The sequence below is a fragment of the Desmodus rotundus genome, chromosome 4 (genome assembly GCF_022682495.2).
Source record: "Desmodus rotundus isolate HL8 chromosome 4, HLdesRot8A.1, whole genome shotgun sequence".
Taxonomy (NCBI): domain Eukaryota; kingdom Metazoa; phylum Chordata; class Mammalia; order Chiroptera; family Phyllostomidae; genus Desmodus; species Desmodus rotundus.
The window spans coordinates 21,311,303-21,330,583 of NC_071390.1; the positions used below are offsets into that span (position 1 = coordinate 21,311,303).

The 19,281-nt window shown below is 51.8% G+C and overlaps 1 protein-coding gene and 1 non-coding gene across 4 annotated transcripts in view; both read left to right on the forward strand.

Moving 5' to 3' along the window:
- Positions 1-19,281, forward strand: part of FBXW4 (F-box and WD repeat domain containing 4) — an 80,772-nt gene that overhangs the window by 52,844 nt on the left and 8,647 nt on the right. For all 3 annotated transcript variants that reach the window (XR_008426764.2, XM_053923408.2, XM_053923409.1), the window contains exons 6-7: positions 9,821-9,886; positions 19,018-19,158. Coding sequence is in view for 2 of the 3 variants with exons in the window: in XM_053923408.2 (XP_053779383.1) it covers positions 9,821-9,886; positions 19,018-19,158 (207 nt within the window). In the remaining variant the exon portion in view is untranslated. The remainder of the gene's footprint in view (positions 1-9,820; positions 9,887-19,017; positions 19,159-19,281) is intronic.
- LOC112300540 (small nucleolar RNA U13) lies at positions 603-706 on the forward strand. The gene has a single exon (XR_002974415.2). It is a non-coding gene; the product is annotated as a small nucleolar RNA U13 (small nucleolar RNA).

The following is a 19,281-nucleotide window of genomic DNA, read 5'->3' on the forward strand; positions in this document are numbered from 1 at the left end:
AAGACTTGCTGGATTGAGGGATAAGTGCATTTAAAAGAAGTTTTTAGATGTTGCCAAATTGCCACCCAGTTGGACTGTATCGGGTTATATGCCTGCCTATGAACAGTTCCTACAAGCACCTATTTTCTCCTATACTTATCAGTCCTCCAGTTAAAAAAATTTTTTTTTTTGCCTTTCTAAAGGATAAAAAAACATGTTATCTCATTTGCGGAGTATATATAAAATAGTGATTACAAGCTGAACTCTGCAGCCTAAGTGGCTCAGGTCAAATCATGAGTCCTCCCACATATTAGCTATGTGACCTTGACTTGACCTCTCTGTTCCTCAATTTCCTTGTGGAAATTTTATCATGGAAAATTTAAGCCCTGACTGGTGGCTCAGTGGATTGAGAGCTGGCCTGGGAACCAAAAGGTCACCAGTTTGATTCCCAGTCAGGGCACGTGCCTGGGTTGCAGGCTGGGTCCCCAGTTGGGGGTATGTGAGAGGCAACCCATTGGTGTTTATTCACACATCAGTGTTTTTCTACCTGTCTTTCTCCCTTCCACTCTATCTAAAAATAAGTAATAAAATATTTTTTAAAAATTTAAAAACATAAGTAAGTGATCCTTTTGTAGTTCATAAGTGTGATGATTGGGTGTTCACGCTCTTGTGTGACATGTGCCTCCCACAAACCTTGTTACGACATCGGCACATTACCCATCTGACATAAAAAAAAATGTAATAAAGTAGGATAATTATCAATTTTTGGCCAATTTTGCTTCAATTCTGCCCATATACTTTTCTTTCTCATATTATCTTATAGCAAGTATCAGACATATAAATAAGTATTTCACTATATATTCCAAAAGGTAGTGATGCTTTTAAAATGTAGTTATAAATCCTATTATCATTCTTAGAAAAATACCATCCCTGGCTGGTGCGGCTCAGTGGATTGAGTGCCGGGCTAAGAACTGAAAGGGCGCCGGTTTGATTCCCGATCAGGGCACGTGCCTGGGTTTAGGGCCAGGACCCTGGTTGGGGGCATGTGGGAGGCAACTGATTGGTGTATCTCTCACACAGTGTTTCTCTCCCTCTCTTTCTCCCTCCCTTCCCCTCTCTCTAAAAATAAATAAATAAAATATTTTTTAAAAAATGAGAAATATTAAATTTGTAGGAATTTTTTAGTTATTAAATGAATTAATCTATATAAAGTGCTTAAACAGTACTTGGAGGTTTAACATTACTGCATATGTTTTTCTGGCCATGTGTATTTTTTTCTATAAATTACTTATTGAAATTTTAGCTCACTTGCCTACTTTTTCACCGTTATTTATCAGATCTTTTTATACGTTCCGGGTGCCCACCGTGTAACTGGTGTGTGTGCTCCGGTGCTCCTTTCAGCTTGCTCACAGGGTCCCCTGTTGCACAGAGGTTTTATTATTTGGAGGTTAGTTCTGTCGTCTTTACCTTCGGGGCTTCAAAGTTTTGTCTCATCTTAACAACGTCTTTCCTACCCCAAGATTATAAATATTTTCCTATATTTTCTTCTAATACTTCAATGGTTTTTCGTGTAGTTTAAAAAGTGTTTATGTCCTTAATCCATCTAGAACTGATGTCTGCTGTGAGGTAGGGCTCTACTTTTATTTTATTTCCCAAACACGTGTCCCGTGGTCTCTATACCGTTTACTGATTAATTCATTATTCATCCGCTGTCTTTAAAGGCCACATTTAGGATCCACTGATTCCCTGCAAATATGATTATGGCTTTGGATTCTTTATTCTGATCCATGAATCTATTTGTCTATTCCAGCATGAACTTCATAATACAGCTTCATAGCATGTTTGATATCGAGCAACTTCTTTCCCATTGTTCTTTTAAAAATATTTTTGCTTATTCTTTTGTATTTCTTCTTCCAGATGAATTTTATGATCAATTGATTAAGTGAAATCTGGCTTGAATGGGACTCCGCTGGGTTCCTAGACTAGTAAGGGGAGAACTGACGGGTCTGTCTGTCGTCTTGGGCCTCACACCCAGGAACACGGCACGTCTTCCTGCTTGCACAGCAGCTCTGTGTCCCTGTGGGGAGCTTTACAACTTTTACAGTGGGGCTGTTTTTATTTTTGTTTTTGTTTTGTTAGGGTTATTCTTTGCTATTTTACAGTTTCTTCTTCTTTTTTTTGTGGATAGATTTCTAATTACATTTTGATCGGGGATTACTGGTGTATAATAATAGCTAACATCTGTGGGTATTTGCTGTGTTCTGTACACTGTTTTGAGCATCTATCTTATCTCCTGTAATTTTTTTCTCATATCATTTTTACAACAAGCCTGTGCATAGGTCCTCTTATTATTTCTCCTTTACAGATGAATAAGCCGGGCCTTAGCGAGGTTAAAGAACTCTTTCAAGATCACCAGGTGGCAGAGCCAGGAGCCCTGAGCCTGCACTGGTTTCCACTGCCCAGCACAGCATGCCAACCACTCAGCCAACCCTGGTTTTTGTTGTAACAGAGTTTTAGTTGAGCCGTTTGGATTTTTAGGTGGACAATTACATTGTCTGTAAATAATGACTATTTTTATTCCTTGTTTTTCCGTGCCTCTTGTTGGATACCTAGTTTTGTGAATATCATCTCATCATTTCCCAGGAAGTCTGACCCAGTCCATTTCGCCTTTGGCACTGGAACACATTGCCATTTCTTTCTCTAGGGAGTGGGTAAAGCAGTGTTTAGAGACCATATGGATGGAAAATAGAGTGTAGAAACTCTTCTCCTTGCAGCCCCAACACATTTCTTGTTAAGTTCAATAGATTGAATGAATGTGTATGTTATTCCATTATACTGTGAATTTTTGTTTTTGATGTACTTAATTTTTCCCCATTAATTCTGTTCTTCCATTGCTCAAGTTCCTAAGTTTCTGCTTCTTGAGTGGAGCGGGTGCATTGGGGCAGAGCAGCCTCCTCTTATCTAGCCTGGGCTGGGGTCAAGGGTCAGGCTGACGTTTTACCACTGGTGGCAGTGGAGAATAACCATTTTGTGTTTCTGTGGAGGCGTCTCCTGGCTGTAGGACTGCTCTCCTCTGTGGGAAAGCAGAAATCCTGCTTTGGTGGCCCTCGTTCATTAGAGCTGCTGTGTGAGGGGAGGCATCGGGAACCTCAGCCTCGGGATACTCTCTCCAGAGCCTGACCTTCTAGGTGGCTACTTGCACATCTTGCCCTGAGAGAGGCCTGGGTGTGTGTGTGTGTGTGTGTGTGTGTGTGTGTGTGTGTGTGTGTGTGTGTGTGTGTGTGTGTGAGAGAGCGAGAGCGAGAGCGAGAGCGAGAGAGAGAGAGAGAGAGAGAGAGATGATTGGGAGAGGTGTTCCAGGTCTCTGCCCGCTGTGGGTCAGGAGTCAGTCTTGCCCCCTATTGGCCAGTGCCTCATTGGGAGAAAGAGGCCAGTGGAGCCCTTCTCTTCTGATCTGAGGCCTTCTATCCTAACTTTGGACTATTAGTCAGTCCCAAAGCTTCAGCCCAAGGTGTGCCAGGGCCACCTTTGCTGACACCTTCTCCAGCAGGCAGCTCATTGTTGGGTTCACCTGCTCTTGGCCATGAACCAGCAGATAAGAGTGTCTGGTTTTGTTGTTTTCTCCTACCGGATATAAATAATGTTTTTCCCTTTAAAAAGCAGCACACTCTTATTAACGAAGATTTGGAAAATAAAGAAAATTTAAGAGGAGGAAGAATTGCTAATCACTCTGTTGCTCCAACACAATCACTTTTAGCATTTTAGTATGTTTCCTTTCCCTCTTCCCTCTTCTATGTGCAGGCTGTTTTTTATGGACATACAATTGACATAGAACATTACATTGGTTTCAGGTGTACGACATAATGATTGGGTATCTGTGCACCACTGTAAAATACTGAGCACAGTCTAGTTACCAGTTGTCACCACACAGAGTTGCGGTTTTTTTCTTCCGATAAGAACTTGTAAGATTTACTCTCTTAGCAGCTTTCGAACATGCAGTGTGGTAGTATTTACCACGGTCTGTGCGCTGCACCTTACATCCCGTGACTTAGTTCTTCTAAAGCTGCAAGTTTGTATCTTTGACCCTTCACTCCAACCCCCGCCCCTCCGGCAGCCACCTATTTGTTCTCTGAATTTATGAGTTTGTTTTTTGTTTTGTTTTGATTTGTGCGTTTTTTAAATATATATTAATTTAAAAACCTACCATAGTTCTAAGACGTCATCATTTCATATTTTAATACAGCATGCATAAGCTAACATTTAAAAAAATTTCACTTAGCATAATGTCCTTAAGGCCCATGCATGCCCTCGAACACGGCAAGGTTCCGTTCTTTTTATGACTGAGTGGTACTGCCTTGTGCGCATGGCCCAGCCTTCTTTGTCCTCTCATCTGCTGATGGGCACTCGGTTGTTTCCATGTCTTGGCTCTTGTGAATAATGCTGCAGTGAGCATGGGGCTATAGATATCTTTTTGAAAGTGTTTTTGTTTTCTTCAAATAAATACCCAGAAATAGTTGCTAAGTCATATGGTAATTCTGTTTTTAATTTTTTAGGAACTTCCACGTTTTACACAGTGGCTGCACAAATTTACATTCCCACCAACTGTGTGCGAGGGTTCCCTTTTCTCCACATCCTTGTCCAGGGCCTGTTCTTTCTCATCTTTGTGATACTGTACAGCCATTCTAACAGGTGTGAGATGAGAGCTCGTGCGGTTTTGATCTGAAATTCCCGATGATTTGTGGTGTTGAGGATCTTTTCATATGTCTGTTGTCCATCTGTACGTCTTTCAAAAAACATCTGCTCAGGTCTTCTGCCCATTTTTTAATCAGATCGTTGTTGAGTTTTTTGCTGTTGAATTATTTGAGTTCTTTATGTATTTGGGGTATTGACTCCTTATCCGATACATGATTTGCAGATATTTTTTTCCATTTAGTGTGTTGCCTTTGCATTTTTGTTGATTGTTTCCTTTGCTGTGCAGAAGCTTTGTAGTTTAATGTAGTCTCACTTGTTTATTTTTTCTTTTGTTGCCTTTGTTTTTGGAGTCAGATCCAAAAAAAATTATTGCCAAGTGCGATGTCAAGGAGCCTACCGTTTGTGTTTCTTCCAGGAGTTTTATGGTTTCAGGTCTTACATTCAATTCTTTAATCTACTGTGAGTTAATTTTTGTGTGTGGTTTAAGGTAACAATCCATCTCATTCTTTTTCATGGGACTGTCCGGTCTTCCCAGCACCACTGATGGAAGAGACCATCCTTTCCCCACTGTGTATTCTTGCCTCCTTTGTTGTTTAAAAAAAAAAAGTCTTCTTATCTTTTAGTTTGATGAACACAATTGTGTTCACCTTCCCCTCCCTGTTCTTAACAGCTTTAGTTCTTGGGGACTGCTCTCCCCCCCTTTGTAGGCGGGGCTGCTGTGGATAGGGCTGCAGGCCCCATAAGTGTGCTCCCATTCAGGTGGATGTTTCCCCAGCTTCACAGAGAAATGTCTGTTGGAGACAAGAATTTTTTTGCCTCTCTTTTCTTCCCTTCCCAAGTACATCTATTTCCTCCCATCTCCTTGGGCAGCTCAGGGTGCCCTGTTGGTTGGATCTTGGAAACTGGATGCCTCACCCTTTCACCTGCCCCAGCCTCTGTCTCTCTTCTTCCTGACTTCTCTTGACCTCCTGTTCCCACTCTTCTGGTCCCTCCCTCACAGTACCACCACTGCCCTCCTGCCCCTGGCTTCCCCTCGCTGAGTGAGTTTGTGTGACCTCGTGCTGCACTCATGCTTCGGGACTTAGCCGCTGTAATGATGTCAGTGGCGCAGGTTAGCAGATGGCGGCGGTGGCAATGAGACCTGACATGTTCTAATGACTCCCTCCTTCCTACCCTTGCTGGCCGAGCCGATGGAGGGGCAGCGATTTCCTTGAAGCATTTTAGGAGGGGGCCAAGGGAAATTGGGGAGGGGGTGCTCCCAGGTGCTGATGAGGCCTGTGACCTTTGCTGCTATAATATCAGTGTTTCACCAGCGGGGTAGTTTAGGAGCCCACTTGCAGCCCATCAAAAATTGATTTAATTGCAATTTTTCCTCCAATTAGGAGCACTGGAGCCTGACTAATTGGAGTAATAGAGAGTAATAAGGCTCAGATAAAAAGCCTTCCTCGGCGGCCTTTGTATCTTGTGTCAGCGCCTGTCAGAGGTCAGAGAGCTTGCATATTCTATTAGGCAGCCCAGCCTTCATTTGTACAAATTAGTTTACCCAACAGTAATTAAAATGCCAATGCGGGTTGAAGAGAACTGAATACACTTGATGGGCATGTTGGTGAATGATGTGACAGCTCTGGTGGCCTCCCTTGCCAAAGTGTGTCAGCCCCGGCTCAGAGGCGGCTGGGGCCTGGGCCAGCTGGGTGGCTCTGGGCCAGCCACGGGGCACAGCTGCCGAGCACCGCACTTCTGCTGTCCCGCCTCAGAGCCTCTCCATCTCTCTTTTCTTCCAGGTGGAGTCATTTTGGTCATTTGTTCAGTGCGTGTCAGGTATTACACTAGGTGCTGGGGAGAGAGCTTTTCGGGACAAGGGGTCTAAAATCACTTGGGCTCTGGTATCGAGATCGACTATGTTCGAATTCCAGTCTTTCTACTTGCTCCCTGTGTGAACTCGAGCAACTTCCATTACCACGCTGTGCCTCAGTTTTGTTGTCTGTAAAATAGGGAGAGTAGAGGCTACTGCACAGGGTTATGAAAACTAGATAGAATAATGCTTTTGAAACACTTGCTCAGAACTTGGCACCTAGTAAGTACTCAATACATCACTCGTGTAATTAAAAGGGCCTATAATAAGCCAAGGCAGCAAGAATCTACCTTCTTTTCACTCTGCCCACACCCAGCTAATTTACCTTCTCACCTTCCTCTCTCTTCTGTAATTCATTGTTTTCTCTTTCTCAACTTGAGTACCAGAACCCCTAGTTCTCCTGGTGTGCCTCTCTCTGATGCGTGGGCTCCTGTGTCTACTGCTGGGGCCTGACGATGATCTCTGATGCCAGGTTTGCCTGAGCTGGGGCCAGGGGGCCGGTAAGGTAGGTGGGGGCCCTGGGCACAGAATGAGACACAGTGGAAGGCTGGCTTTTGGCAGGGCCTCTTTGACTTGTCCAAAAAGAGTCGAGTTTATGGAGTCAGAATGACTTCTAGACCCTCGCGCTTCAAGAGTCTGTGCACACCTTGTGTGCGTGTGACAGTTTGGACGTTACTTTTTAGGTGGTTTCAGGAGGGACTTCACAGCCCCAGTGGTGTATGACTGTGTCGTGTGTCATTCAGGTCTCAGTTTGCTGACTGGGGAATTTAAGAAGCACAGGGACCCCCTTCACAGCCCATATGATTAGCTTCTCAGCCTATTTGGCTGTGAGCTCGGGAAGGCCCTCTCAGTCCGCAGATTTGTCCTGAGCGCCTCTTCTGGGCCAGGCCCTGTGCTGGGCACTGGAGCACACAAGAGCCACCAGACGGTTCATGATCTCAAGGGGAACATGGGAAGATAACGCCCCAAATACCATTTGTCCCAAGAAGATGAGATCAGAGTGTGGTAGGGACTCAGAGGAGGGATAGTCAAGCCACTGGGAGTTACAAGCTTCTGTCTCTGCCTGTTTGGCACAGGTCTGCTGTCCCTGGCAGTCCCCATGGTTTGGGTTTGAGTCCTGGTTAGTGTCCCCAGCGGAACCTGGTTCCAAATCTGCCTGACTGCTGTCTATATGGGTTTTTTTTTGCTGAGTGTCCAGTTTGGCTAAACCCTTCGGTCCTCATAAGTGCCAGGGGGACTCTCTACTTTCCCTCGTCTACCTCCCTACTTCCCATGGTGAAGCGAGGGGGAAAAACGGTTTGTGGAAGGAAACATTCATGGGTGTCATGTCCAGGTAATTAAGAAAGGCCTTCATGGGGCATGAAGGTGAGAGGCACCCCTCCTGGTGGCAGATGGACAGGGCCAGGCTGGATGGGTGGGCAGGGTTAGGGAAGCACGGGGTCCCAGGGGAAGGTGCTCCCGTCTCCACCGCAGCCTGCTGGGGGTCAGAGCTGGGGGAGGGGCAGGCATTCAGGTCCCACGTGCCTGCCATCTCTCTCTCCCTTGGACTTTCCCTGATGCTAACTTAGGCCCATGGCAGGTCAGAGGCCTGCCTCAGGCCTCCTTAAGATAATGTCTCTGCTGGTGCCCCTCACCTGGGTCCAAATCCTCAAGCATCTGGAGAGCCCAATTGCCTGCTCAAATGATTTCTAAGTGGCCGTTATATTTCCAACCCAAGGTCATTGGCTTTACCAGTTATTAATGGATTGCCCTCAAGAGGAAAATGTCGGGGGGAGGTGAGGATAACACCTCCCAGCTTTGCAGTTGGGAGCTTCACTGTCCAGCAGCCACTTCCCAGGCTGGGAGTCAACCGGGACGTGACAGGGTGGCAGCTTTGGCACACCACTCCAGTTTCGTGGCTGCTGGCACTCCTGTGGGTTGAGAGGAAGCTAGGATGATGGAGCACGTCCCTAGAGGAAGTCTTGGTTTGAAGGATGGGAGCACAGGGTGGCTCACGTGGCCATTTTGTTAGTCTGGGTTGAAAAGCAGACACCTGCCCTGCAATTTTGATTGTAAATCAGTGGCCTGACCAATGCCTGCCCTGACATCTCCCCAGTCGGTATCTCTCGGACTAACTGCCCCCCTCCCTGCCCCCAGCCAAAGCCACTGGCTTCTTCAGAGCCCTCTCTGCGGAAATCCATCTCCCCACTGACATGCTCAGGATCAGAGAACCACAGGTGCTGGGCAGGGCCAGGGCGGAGGGGCTGCTGCCCCGCATTGCTAACATGTCATTAGTATGTCCAGTCCCCCTCCTCCCATGTTTGACATGTGGGGACATGGCCCTTCCCTGCCCCGGGCTCCTCACTGACACGACTGCTTTCAGCTCTGCTGCCTGCAGTTCAGGTTTTCAAGCCCTGGGTTGCTGCAGGCTTCCCTCCCCACCCCCGCCAGACCCTCTAACAAAGGAGTGGCCTGGCACAGAGGTTCAAGTTCTAGTCCCAGCGCTACAGCCAGTCTGGCTCATTGCACAGGCCCTTCTCACTGCCTTCATTTAAGAAGAAATTCTGGAGATTGTATTTGCTGAACTTTTTAAGGGTTTAAGACACACTCTGGGAAATGTGGTAGGAGTGTTCCTTCTCACCTGCCTCTTGGCGGCGTCTGTCATTGTCCTCTAAATTCAGCCTGACTCCCGTTCTACTCCAAAGCAGCGCTGGCTGCCTGGCCCCTCGCATTCCCTACTCTCTTACCTTCATATACCAGCCTCATTTCTCCCCATTTCATTTTTCCATATTCTCACTCACCTTCAATTGTTTTCTTTTCCTCAGATTGGTGCCTTTACATCTTCCCTGTGCTTGTACCATATTCCCTGATTCCCTGAGCTCTTACAACCCTCAGGAAAGTCCCCACCCACCCTCCGCTCTGACCAGAGCATCACCTTCCAGCAGCCAACAGCCATTCCCAGGAGACCGTTTCTGCGCCATGGCTCTGTGGACTTCATACAACTGAAGCCTGGCAGACGCGCTCTCCCTTGGCCTCAGGGTTGCGCCCCTAGAGATCTGCAGAGACCACGCAACTGGGTCTGAGCAGGGCTCAGCTGTCGAACCTGTGGCTCCTCTGGCCAGTCAGCTCTGAGTCGCAGCCCTCACCACGCTTCCAGCATCTTCCTGCAACCGCTCTGATGGCTCTCTGGGCTGCTTCTCTCATCCCGGCTTAACCCCAGACCCCTGGAGAATGAGCACAGCATCTTCAGCTGTGCAGCCATTTCCGCCACGAGTTCTGACAAGCCAGATCTGACTCTGCTCTCCTTTTGTTTGGCAGCTCTTTTGTGACCGGGACGGCGTGTTGTGGGCACTTCTCACCCCTAAGAATCTGGGACCTCAACAGGTAAGAGATTCCTGAGCCCACCATGGCTTGCGGTGGGGGAGGGGCCGGAGCTGCCAGGGAGGCAGTGGAAAGAGCGGGCTGCCGGGTGGTCCAGGAGCAGGCTGGGAAGGACCCCTGCCCTGAAGCCCACTGACCGCCTCTGCTGCGGCACCTTCTCACATGGAACCCTCTGTTGGCTTGACTTGACTGTCGAAGTAGTTTATCCACTGAGCCACTCCAGCCAGGGTGGAATTTATCATAGGTAAATAATTTCAGGTAAAATTTATGATAACAACAATTTGGACTTACACTTTTTCTCCGAGGAGTGCCTGACTGTGTGGCACTGTCTTCAGAAATGGTTTTTCTAAAATAAAGACATTTTGGAAATGGCTTACAGATCCGTAAAAAGAATTACACAGAAGAGTTAAAATACATCCAGGTTTTATTTACAATTCTCTGCCTTGGCAGGCTTGACACATTCCCATCTGATCATTTGCCATACTATTGTGTGGTTTTAAAAAACTTTATTCTGAAAGAATTATAGATGCATAGGAAGCTACAAAACCAGGACAGCAAGGGTGCCTGTGTGACATCTTGTGCAATACAGTGTCGACACCAGGATACTGGCACGGGCACAGCCCACAGACCTCCACTCAGGCTCTGGGTGCGTCTGTACGTGCACGTGCTTGGCAGTAGCTCTTTGCAAGTTTATCATGTGTGTTCATTCCAGTAGCCGCTGCCACATCAGCACAGGGGTCCCTCGTGTCTCCTGTACAGTCGTGCCCACCCTCCACGTCCTCAGTGGCATTTAGTAGTCGCTACTTTTTTCTTTTGCATCCAGTCTAGGGACTCTCCACCTTGCCCAAGCACCTACCTCCTGCTTTTCAGCGCCCAGTTAGCCACAGGGGTGTGCTCTCGTCGCCTTTCTCTAGCCTCAGTTGCTCTAGCTTATCTTCCACTTTGCTCCCCAGGAAAGTATTAGCCATACTTTTTTTGAAGTATCCATTGTGTTCTCAGTCTTTCCAAATGATTTTTGTATAACACATGAGCTATTTTAATTAATGCCTTTAATGATCATCCAACTGCAGGAGTAGGAAACCCATGACTTCACCAAATGCCACATTGCATGGTTGGGTAGCTCTGAGAGTTAGGATGCCGACCCTCCGCTGAGGGTCGGTCGGCTTCCTGGAGGCGTGAGCCTGACCAGAAGCAAGTTGAACCTCTCCTCTGAAGACAGGCCTTTAGGTTTCGGAAAACTTTGGTCTGTGAAAGTTATCACCGTGGCTCATTCTGCCCACCTCCTACTATTGGCAACCCCTTGCATCCGAATGGGGCGGAGGAGGAAGGAGCCCCTCCTCTGGTGTGATGGGGGGACTGTGGGGAGCCACCGAGGGCACACAGGCTGTAGGCTCAGACACACCTGGGTTCCAGAGCTGACTCTGCTGCTTATTAATTCTGTGACCCGGGGGCCTCTCTGGGCCTCAGTTTCCACATTTGTAAATGGGATTTAATTATCCCTGTATAACAGAACCAGTGTGGAAAAAGTACCCACGCAGTGCCTGTCACCTCGGGGGCGCTCACCCCCTGTAAGCCATCTCCCTCCCTCTCCTCCCCACCCACAGCTGTCTGCCACGTGGGTGCCATGGAGTTGGTGGAGGCTCCTCCTTTCATGCCTCTAAGTATTTGTGGCCTGTGACCAGTGGAGGTGGGACGAGCCTGCTGACTTCATGGCATAGAGAAGGCTCCTGACAGGAGGGGTGTAAGACGGGCGTCTCTGCTGAGGGCCGGTTGGACGTACTCATGTAGCTGGACCTGGCCTGGGCCCAGGATGGCGGACAGGCCAGTGGGTGGGGGTGCACCGCTGTGGCCCAGCCTTCTCTTGAAGGTGGAGTAGTGTTGAAGTTCCTCTTTGCCTGTGGTCACCTTGGTAGGAGGTTTGCCTGGGCACAGATTTAGGGTCAGGATGGAGTTCTAAGTCACCAATCCGTGAACGGCATTCTCTTATGAGATCCCTCACCCGCACTGACCCCAGACGCTGGGTTTTTACAGGACCCAGAAAGAACCCAAGTGAGAGTGGGTACAAGGTGGTGGGTACAGTCTTCCCTGGAGCCAGACAAGAAACAGCCACAGCACCCTCTGGCCAGCCTGTGGCCGGGCTGCCCTGGGTGTCCCTTGACATTGCCGTCTCTTTAGCCCCCAGACTCCTCTCCTCACCACTGAGAGGAGCCAGGCTTTGTTTAAACATCTCTCCTGTCCCCAGGGGAGCTTGGAGGACCAAGCCGTGCAGGGACCAAGGGGGAGATGCCCTGGCGGGGCATTCCCTTTTGGTGGGAGGAAACAGATGGACAGGACGACTGTCCTTGGCCAGTCTTTCCCAGGGAAGCCCGAGAAGATAATAAAGTCATGTAGAAAATAGGATTAAGGTAATGAACAGGCAGGCCAGAGTTTGATCTTTCAATAACGCCAAAGCCTGACTGACAGGCCAACCTGGAAGGTGGAGCGACGTCGCCGGCAGGACGCAGCAGTGGGCCGTGTGTGCGGTGCTGGGTGGATTCTTTTGCTTTCAACCTGTCACTGCTGAAACTTGAGGAGCACTGAGATTTTCTCTTTTATGTGTGCAGGAACTTGGGGCGGGGGGAGGAGTACTGAGGGGCAGGTTTGCTCCCAGCGTCACCCTACCAGGGGCTGCCCCCAGGAAGAGGGTGGCGGAAGTGCGGGCGCCCTGCTGAGTGTCAGCGCCTCCTCAGCCCTGTGTCCCTCGGTGCCTGTCCTCTGGCTGCCTGGGCCGCTTACAGTACCTAGGACTCCTTTCCAGGTCACCGTGGCTCCCTCAGCCCTACATTGCATCAGCACCCCTGGAGACTGCTCTCCCCGCGGGCTGAGCGAGGGGAGCTCCTGGCTGGAGGTCAGAGGGCAGCTGTGGCACACAACCTAGATGTGTTGCCTAGATGTCAAGGAAGTTGGCTGTCACCACCCCTCCTCCTCTTCTGCCTTTCTCTGTGCTAGAGCTGGGGCCCATGGGCTGGGCCCAAGGATGGGATTTCCAACCTGTCTAACCAGGCAGAGAGAAAGATGGAGTCCTTCCTCCAACCTGGAGGTGCTGGTGTGTTCCTGCTTCTGAGGGTGGGTATTCTTCAGGCCCAGTCCCCAGCCTTCAAGGGCTCCATCTGGACAGACAGTGCCAGGTGCCAACCACTGAGGTGTCCTTAGCTAGGCCCTGGGGTCCCATCAGACCCCGAGGTACTGTGCCAAAGCTGTCTTGTTCCTGAGCCTGAGGTCTGGAAGAACCAAGGCCCATCTTGTGTCCTCCGCCTGCCTGTAAGCAGGCCCTGGCTGGGCCGGGCGGGTGTTGTCTGTGTGGGGCTGCCTCCCACCTGCCGGCCAGCGGGCAGACATGGCACACCCCTCCCCCAGGGCGTGTTCTCACTGTGGGTTATACTTTTCTGCCAAGGGTCTTTGAGCTGGATCAGGCATTGGTGCCCTGAGAGCAGGGCATCATGGTCGCCCTGGGGGTGGTGGGTAGCTAGGCAGTGTGACGAAGAGGCCTGTGATCCTGGACCCGGAGGTGTCACCATGGGTCCAGCCATAGCTCTAAGCCAGCCTGGGGGCTGTCAGGTGGGGAAGAGAGTAGCAGTGGGCTTTGGTGACCTGGCTGTTCCTAGGGACTGAGGGTTTGAGTCTTTGGCTAGGCACTGTGCTGTGTATGTGTGTGACCCATGGGCATTGCCCTGCTCACATCCTCTCATCTCCCCTCCCCCTCCAGCCAGGGCCATCCCCATCCCCGTTCCCATTCCTCCTCCATTTCCATCCTAAAGCCCCTAAGTCTCCTTTTGCAATGAAGGCTGGGGAGGCAGACTTCTCAGAGGTTCTGACAGGCACCCTCTGCTTTTCCCCACTGAGCCTTTGCTCACCTGACCCCTGTGTCTGGGTTAACCCTTCTCTGCCTCCTGAAACCCTGCTCACACTGCAGCATAAACAGCACCTCCATCATGAAGCCCACCCTGATTCTCGCCCCTGCGCCTAGAGTTGGTGACTCTTAGAGCACTCACAGGGCCACCTCGTTGGCCACCGTGTGCCCTGGCATAGCTCCCCCTTGGGCTGGGAACTTACCATGGGACCCTGGACTGAGCATGGGAGCTGAATATCAGGTCATCTACTGGCATTTGGGATGGCAAGGGTGCCTGGCTGCAGCATGTTGAAGCGTCTGCCGTGGGGACTGGTATCCTGCGTGCAAGCTGGGCCACTCCGAGGGCACCGTGAGTGCCCACCCTACCCAGGTGTGGCTTTGTCTCTGCCCCAGGCCCTCCGCTGGGCAGGGGGTATGGCCCTCAGTCAGGCTGATTAAGGGAATTGCCCCTCTTTAAAGTACCTGCCTTCTCCTTTGAAAGTATTACTGACAGCGTTTTTCATTTTCTTTTTTCTTTACCTCTTTAAGGAACCCTGTAATTTCTTTCTCTTTCTTTCTTTCTCCCCCCCTCTTTCCTTTTTCTTTCTTGTCCCCTCTGTCCCCCTGAACTCTTTGAAATTGGCTCTCTGCCTACTGACACCAAACTGATACTTTGCGTTTCACTTCTGCTTATCCCTTTATGGCAACAGATGTTGAAATTTTGTATCCTTTTATCTGCCCGGCTGCCCCTTCCTGTAATTATGGTCCCCTCGTTAGCAGTACAAAGTGGACTGCCTGGCCTTTGAGCCATTGTGTCTGAACACGTGTGCGCGGGCGGGTGCTCACGCACATGAGGGGCTGTGTGCCTGGCGAGGGCCCTTCCCTCTCACCTGGCGGGGCCAGGCCAGGCGAAGGTTTTAAGGGCTCTCCTCGTCTCCACCACTTCGTGGCTAGGACCTAGCTTCCTCCTTCATTCTCTCGCTCTCCAAACCGGAGGACTGGACTAGGACAATCCCCCCTGCCCCCGCCACCTGATCAAAAGCCTCACAGCTCTCTGCCACTCACGGAGTTCTGTCCGCTGAGCAGCGTGTCCACCATGGTTGGGAGCCAGGTCACGCCGACTTGCTCCCCTCTCGGACCCAAGCCTCTGACTAAACCAGATTGCCCACCGGCTGCCCTTGCTCTGCACTTCTGCTGTGACTGGTCTTTCACTGGGCCGTCCCTCTTTCCTGTCATCGCCTGTCACAGTCCGGTCGCTCACTGAAGAATCACTCTATACCCACAGCCAGAAATGTTCTCTGTGCCCCGTGACACTTTCTCTCACGTCCCTTCTGGTGCCCGCCAGGTGGTGCCCGCCAGGCCGTACCCTGCGTTGTTAGTTGCACACGTGCTGGACTTCTCCCTCTCACTGGACTGAAAACTCCTTGAGGACAGGCATTGTGTCCTGCGGAGCCACGCTTCGCATCTCCCTGCAGTTTCTCTTGAGCACAGTGCCTTGTGTGCAGAGGAGCTCAATGAATGGTCGCTGGTTAAAGAAAGGGAGAGAGGGAAGGACGTGGAGGAAGGGAGGGAGGGAGGGAGGGAGGGAGGGAAGAACCTCCCACTTTCTTAACAGTCACGTTGGGCCCAGCTTATCTCTTCAGGCCCTCTGTCTCCTGGGAGCCAAAGAGACCTAGAGAGGCGAACTCTTTGCCACCCTCCCATCCACCCCCTCTCCCAAAAGCCGTTGTTGCATTTTGGGATAGCACATGCAAGATGGGGTGTACTCACACCCAGACAGATAGATGCAGGAACGAGCAACCATGGGGTCTCCAGGGAGCACCCTCGGGAGCCCAGTATGTTGGCGGTGGCGCGAAGATGGCGCGGGGCCACAGGCATTCTTCGATGTGGGTGGGGAAGTGGGCGCCAGGGGTGTTTTGGGCACGTTCACGCAGGAGGATTTTCTCTGGGCCGTGGCTGTGGTGGGGGCAAACGCAGGCCAGGCAGGGATGAGAGGGAGCAGGCGAGGGAGGGGCAGGGGCTCTTCCTGCCAGGGACTGCCCCCCCATGCTGAACTCTAGCCTGGAACTCAGGGCCTTTCCAGATCAGACATCCAGGCCTTTGGGGCTAGCACCTCCCTTCTGTCAACTTTCCCCATGAAGATGGGCACAGGGATGGGGTGGGGTCAGTGTCTTAAACTTTCCTCCTCGTTGACTGTCAGGAAGTTCTCTTCCTTCCCACTTCCCTCCAGCGTGAGTGGGGTTGCCTGGGCAGCAGGGTGGTTGGGCCAGGGAGACCTGTTCCCTCACCTGATTCCCTCTCCAAGGCTCCCTGAGACGAGGCCCCAGATAGCCAGCTGTCTGCGGGAACACCTCTCCTGCAGGCTGCCTCCGGGCCTGGCTGCATTCATCAGGCTCACAGGGGCAGCCCCAGCTGTCTTCTCTCTCCCTGGGTGGGGATAGAATTGCTGGAGTCCTACTCGGGGGAGGCTGGTGTGGACGCCACCGGCCCACAGCAGCTCCTGGAGGCCTGGCTTTGTGCACAGGACTTGGAAGGGAATGGACTTTTTGTCTGGCCTTCTATAGTGACAGACCAGCCCTTGCTCCTGCCTTGGCCGGGGCCTGTGAGCGGCAGCCCCATTCCCACACAAGTTGTTCCAGCAGCCAAGGCAGTGCACCCCCGCCCGCCCCCACAGTGGTAGGCCGAGCAGCATTCTTAACATTCTTTCCAGAGAAAAGGGGTGAAATGTCTGAATTTGGGGGTCACCATGTTATACAAATTGCAATCTAATCGTTTTTTACAAGAATACACTTGCAGTAAGAAAAGCAGCTTGGAGGAGGGGCTGAGGAGACAGCCTGTTTTGTGCCCCTCGCCCCCAAAGTTTGGGGCTATTGTCGGCCAGTCTCTCTCCCCCCACCACAACAGTTGAGCTAGAGTTTTGTAGTTAAATTGGTCCTGGGTGGGGGCCACAAAGGGCCCACGAAGCCATTTCTGTTTGTTTTCCCAAATCAAAACCCCAGCAGGGCTCCGAGGGCACTGCTGGGCCACTATTGGAAGAGCCCGGCCATTTCCCAGAGCGCGGTGTGTCAGCTTATGCTCCGAACTTAACCTCATGGCACCACACAGCAGCGCTTCAAGGGTGCTCGGCCCAGAGGCCAGAGAAATTGTATCTTTTTATTGGCCCATTTAAAGTGTGTGTGGCCACTTCAGAGAGTCAGAGACAGGGTGGCAGAAAGAAAACTGCAACCCCTGGCTGCGCTGGCCTGGCCCTGGGGGCTGGCGCACACTGTGCCTTCCTGTCTCCCCGGGAGAGTGGCACCTCCCAGTGGTGCTGCAGACTCTGGGGCGTAGGTCCAGGTTGGCCACGTGGTCTGGGCGTGGCCCTTGTGCCGCTGACCCTGCTGAGCCAGGATGCCCAGCTCTCCTTCCCCCAAGCCCTGGGACCAAGGTGGGCAGGTAGAGCCATGCTGGGCTTCACGCCCCCAGTCCCACTGCCTTTCATCTTCCATTTCAAACGGACAAACATGAAATTACTTCTATAGATTAAAGGGGAGAGCTCCTCGTCATTCCTGGAGGCCTCACTAATGGAGGGGGCAGGGCCCCCAATCTGGAAGGAGAGGGAGACCTGTGGAGCGAAACAGCCCCTACCTGATGTACACAAATGTGCATGTGTACCTGTGAAGGACAGGAAGAGAGACACCGGCCACTTGCAGGGCTCTGGCCTGCCCAGGGTGGGGGAGTCATGGCTGGTGGTCCCTCTGGCAAGGCAGGGCTTCCTGGGAGCCCAGGTCAGTGATCTTTAGGAGATGCTGACCTGGAGAGAGGGATTTCTGCCTGATCCTCCTCAGGACTCTCCTGGCATGGCCCCCCCTCCCCCAGGGGTCTGTCGTGTTCGATCTGGAGAGAGAGAAGAGCGCTGCCCTGGAAAGGCTGCCGGGGCACGGGTGCTGCCTTAGGGCCTGACCCCCACCAGACAGCAGCAGTACTCCTTGCTGGGGGTCACCTTACAGTCCAGGGCTCAAGGGGAAAGGTTGAGCAGGCAGGACAGAACCATAGCCGCCTCCTTTCTCCTTCAGTCTTCAGGGAAGACGGCAGCCCACTGGGGAGAAGGGAGGCTGAGGGTCAGCGTCTGTGGGAGGTGGAAGGACTGGTGCTGAGGGCCGCGTTCACACACGTGACTGGCAGCCTCGTCTGCCTTAAGCCCTTTGATGGCCACTGCTTGGGCCAGATCTGGGCTGGTGTGACCACGAAGTCCTCCCCACTCCATGCCCGGGCCTCTTACCTGTGTGTCCCTGTGAAGTGTCCAGGGCCTTGTTTTTCCAGTCTTGTCCTGGAGGAGAGCCCAGCATCTCTGGGTGAAGCTGGAGAATGGGGCCTGGAGGGCGCCCTTCTTCTCCTTCACTCCCGTCGCCATTCTGCAGACTCACTGCTTCCACCCGCCCCCTAGGCACAGGGATTAGCGGGTGCACTTGATGTTGAGGGGCAGTTGCTAGGGCCAGGGGGCCCCCCTACATGGTTGCTAGGGGTCTGGCATCGGGTGAGGGGTCTGCCCACTGCCGCGGTCACGGAGGGAATTACACAGTCACAAAGAAATTGTTCTTCTCAGTAATCTGCTCTCGGCCACCGGGAGGGGCAAGGGTGGGGGAGCAAGCTGGAGCCCAGCAGGCTGGGGGCTGTGATCACAGAGGCGTGCTCGCCCCGGGCTGGGGGCCAGCCTGGCCAGGAACACCAGGGACCCGCCCGCTAAGCTGCTTTCTCAGCGATTTCGCTCCCCAGACACAAAGGTGTTTACTTGTTTTAACATCTCCTGGGACTCCCCTTCTCCCTTTGTGTGGTCTTTATCCCCACTGAGGTTTGAGCCCCAGATTACAGGCGGGAATTAAGGCATTGGACTCAGGCAGCTCAGAACGGCATGACCTGCAGATCAAGGAGTATAAAGTAACCAAATGTGTGTGTGTGTGTGTGTGTGTGAGTGGGGGGCGACCCCTTCATCAAGGCCCATTCATGGTCCTGAGGAGGAGAGGCTGGGTGGTGGGTGGCCAGCGTGCAGGTGTGATGCATGGGCCGCTGGCGAGGATGGAGGTGTTTAGTTACGGAGAGGGAATGGGGGGCAAGGGGCGGGGGTCTGGGGCATCTCCCCTCTGGACCCCCCCTCTAAGGGAGTCTAATTCTGCCTCAGGAAGGAGAGCCACGTTTCCTCAGGGATTGGTGCCATTTGGAGGTTCAAAGAATCTGTGCGGGCCAAGGTGGGACAGTGGCTCATCCTCTGCCCCTCCTCTCCCCACAGTGGGCAGCTGATGACGCATCTGGGTAGCGACTTTCCCCCAGGGGCTGGAGTGCTGGACCTCATGTATGAGTCCCCTTTCACACTGCTGTCCTGTGGCTATGACACCTACGTTCGATACTGGGATCTCCGAGCCAGTGTCAGGTGAGTGTGCTGGGCAGGAGGGCAGGTGGTGGGAACCCCGAGCCAGTCCCAGGAGGAGAAGGTACAGAAACTCCACGACAGAGAGCAGCCTAGACTCCTCACCTTGGGCAGTCCTGGCCTCGG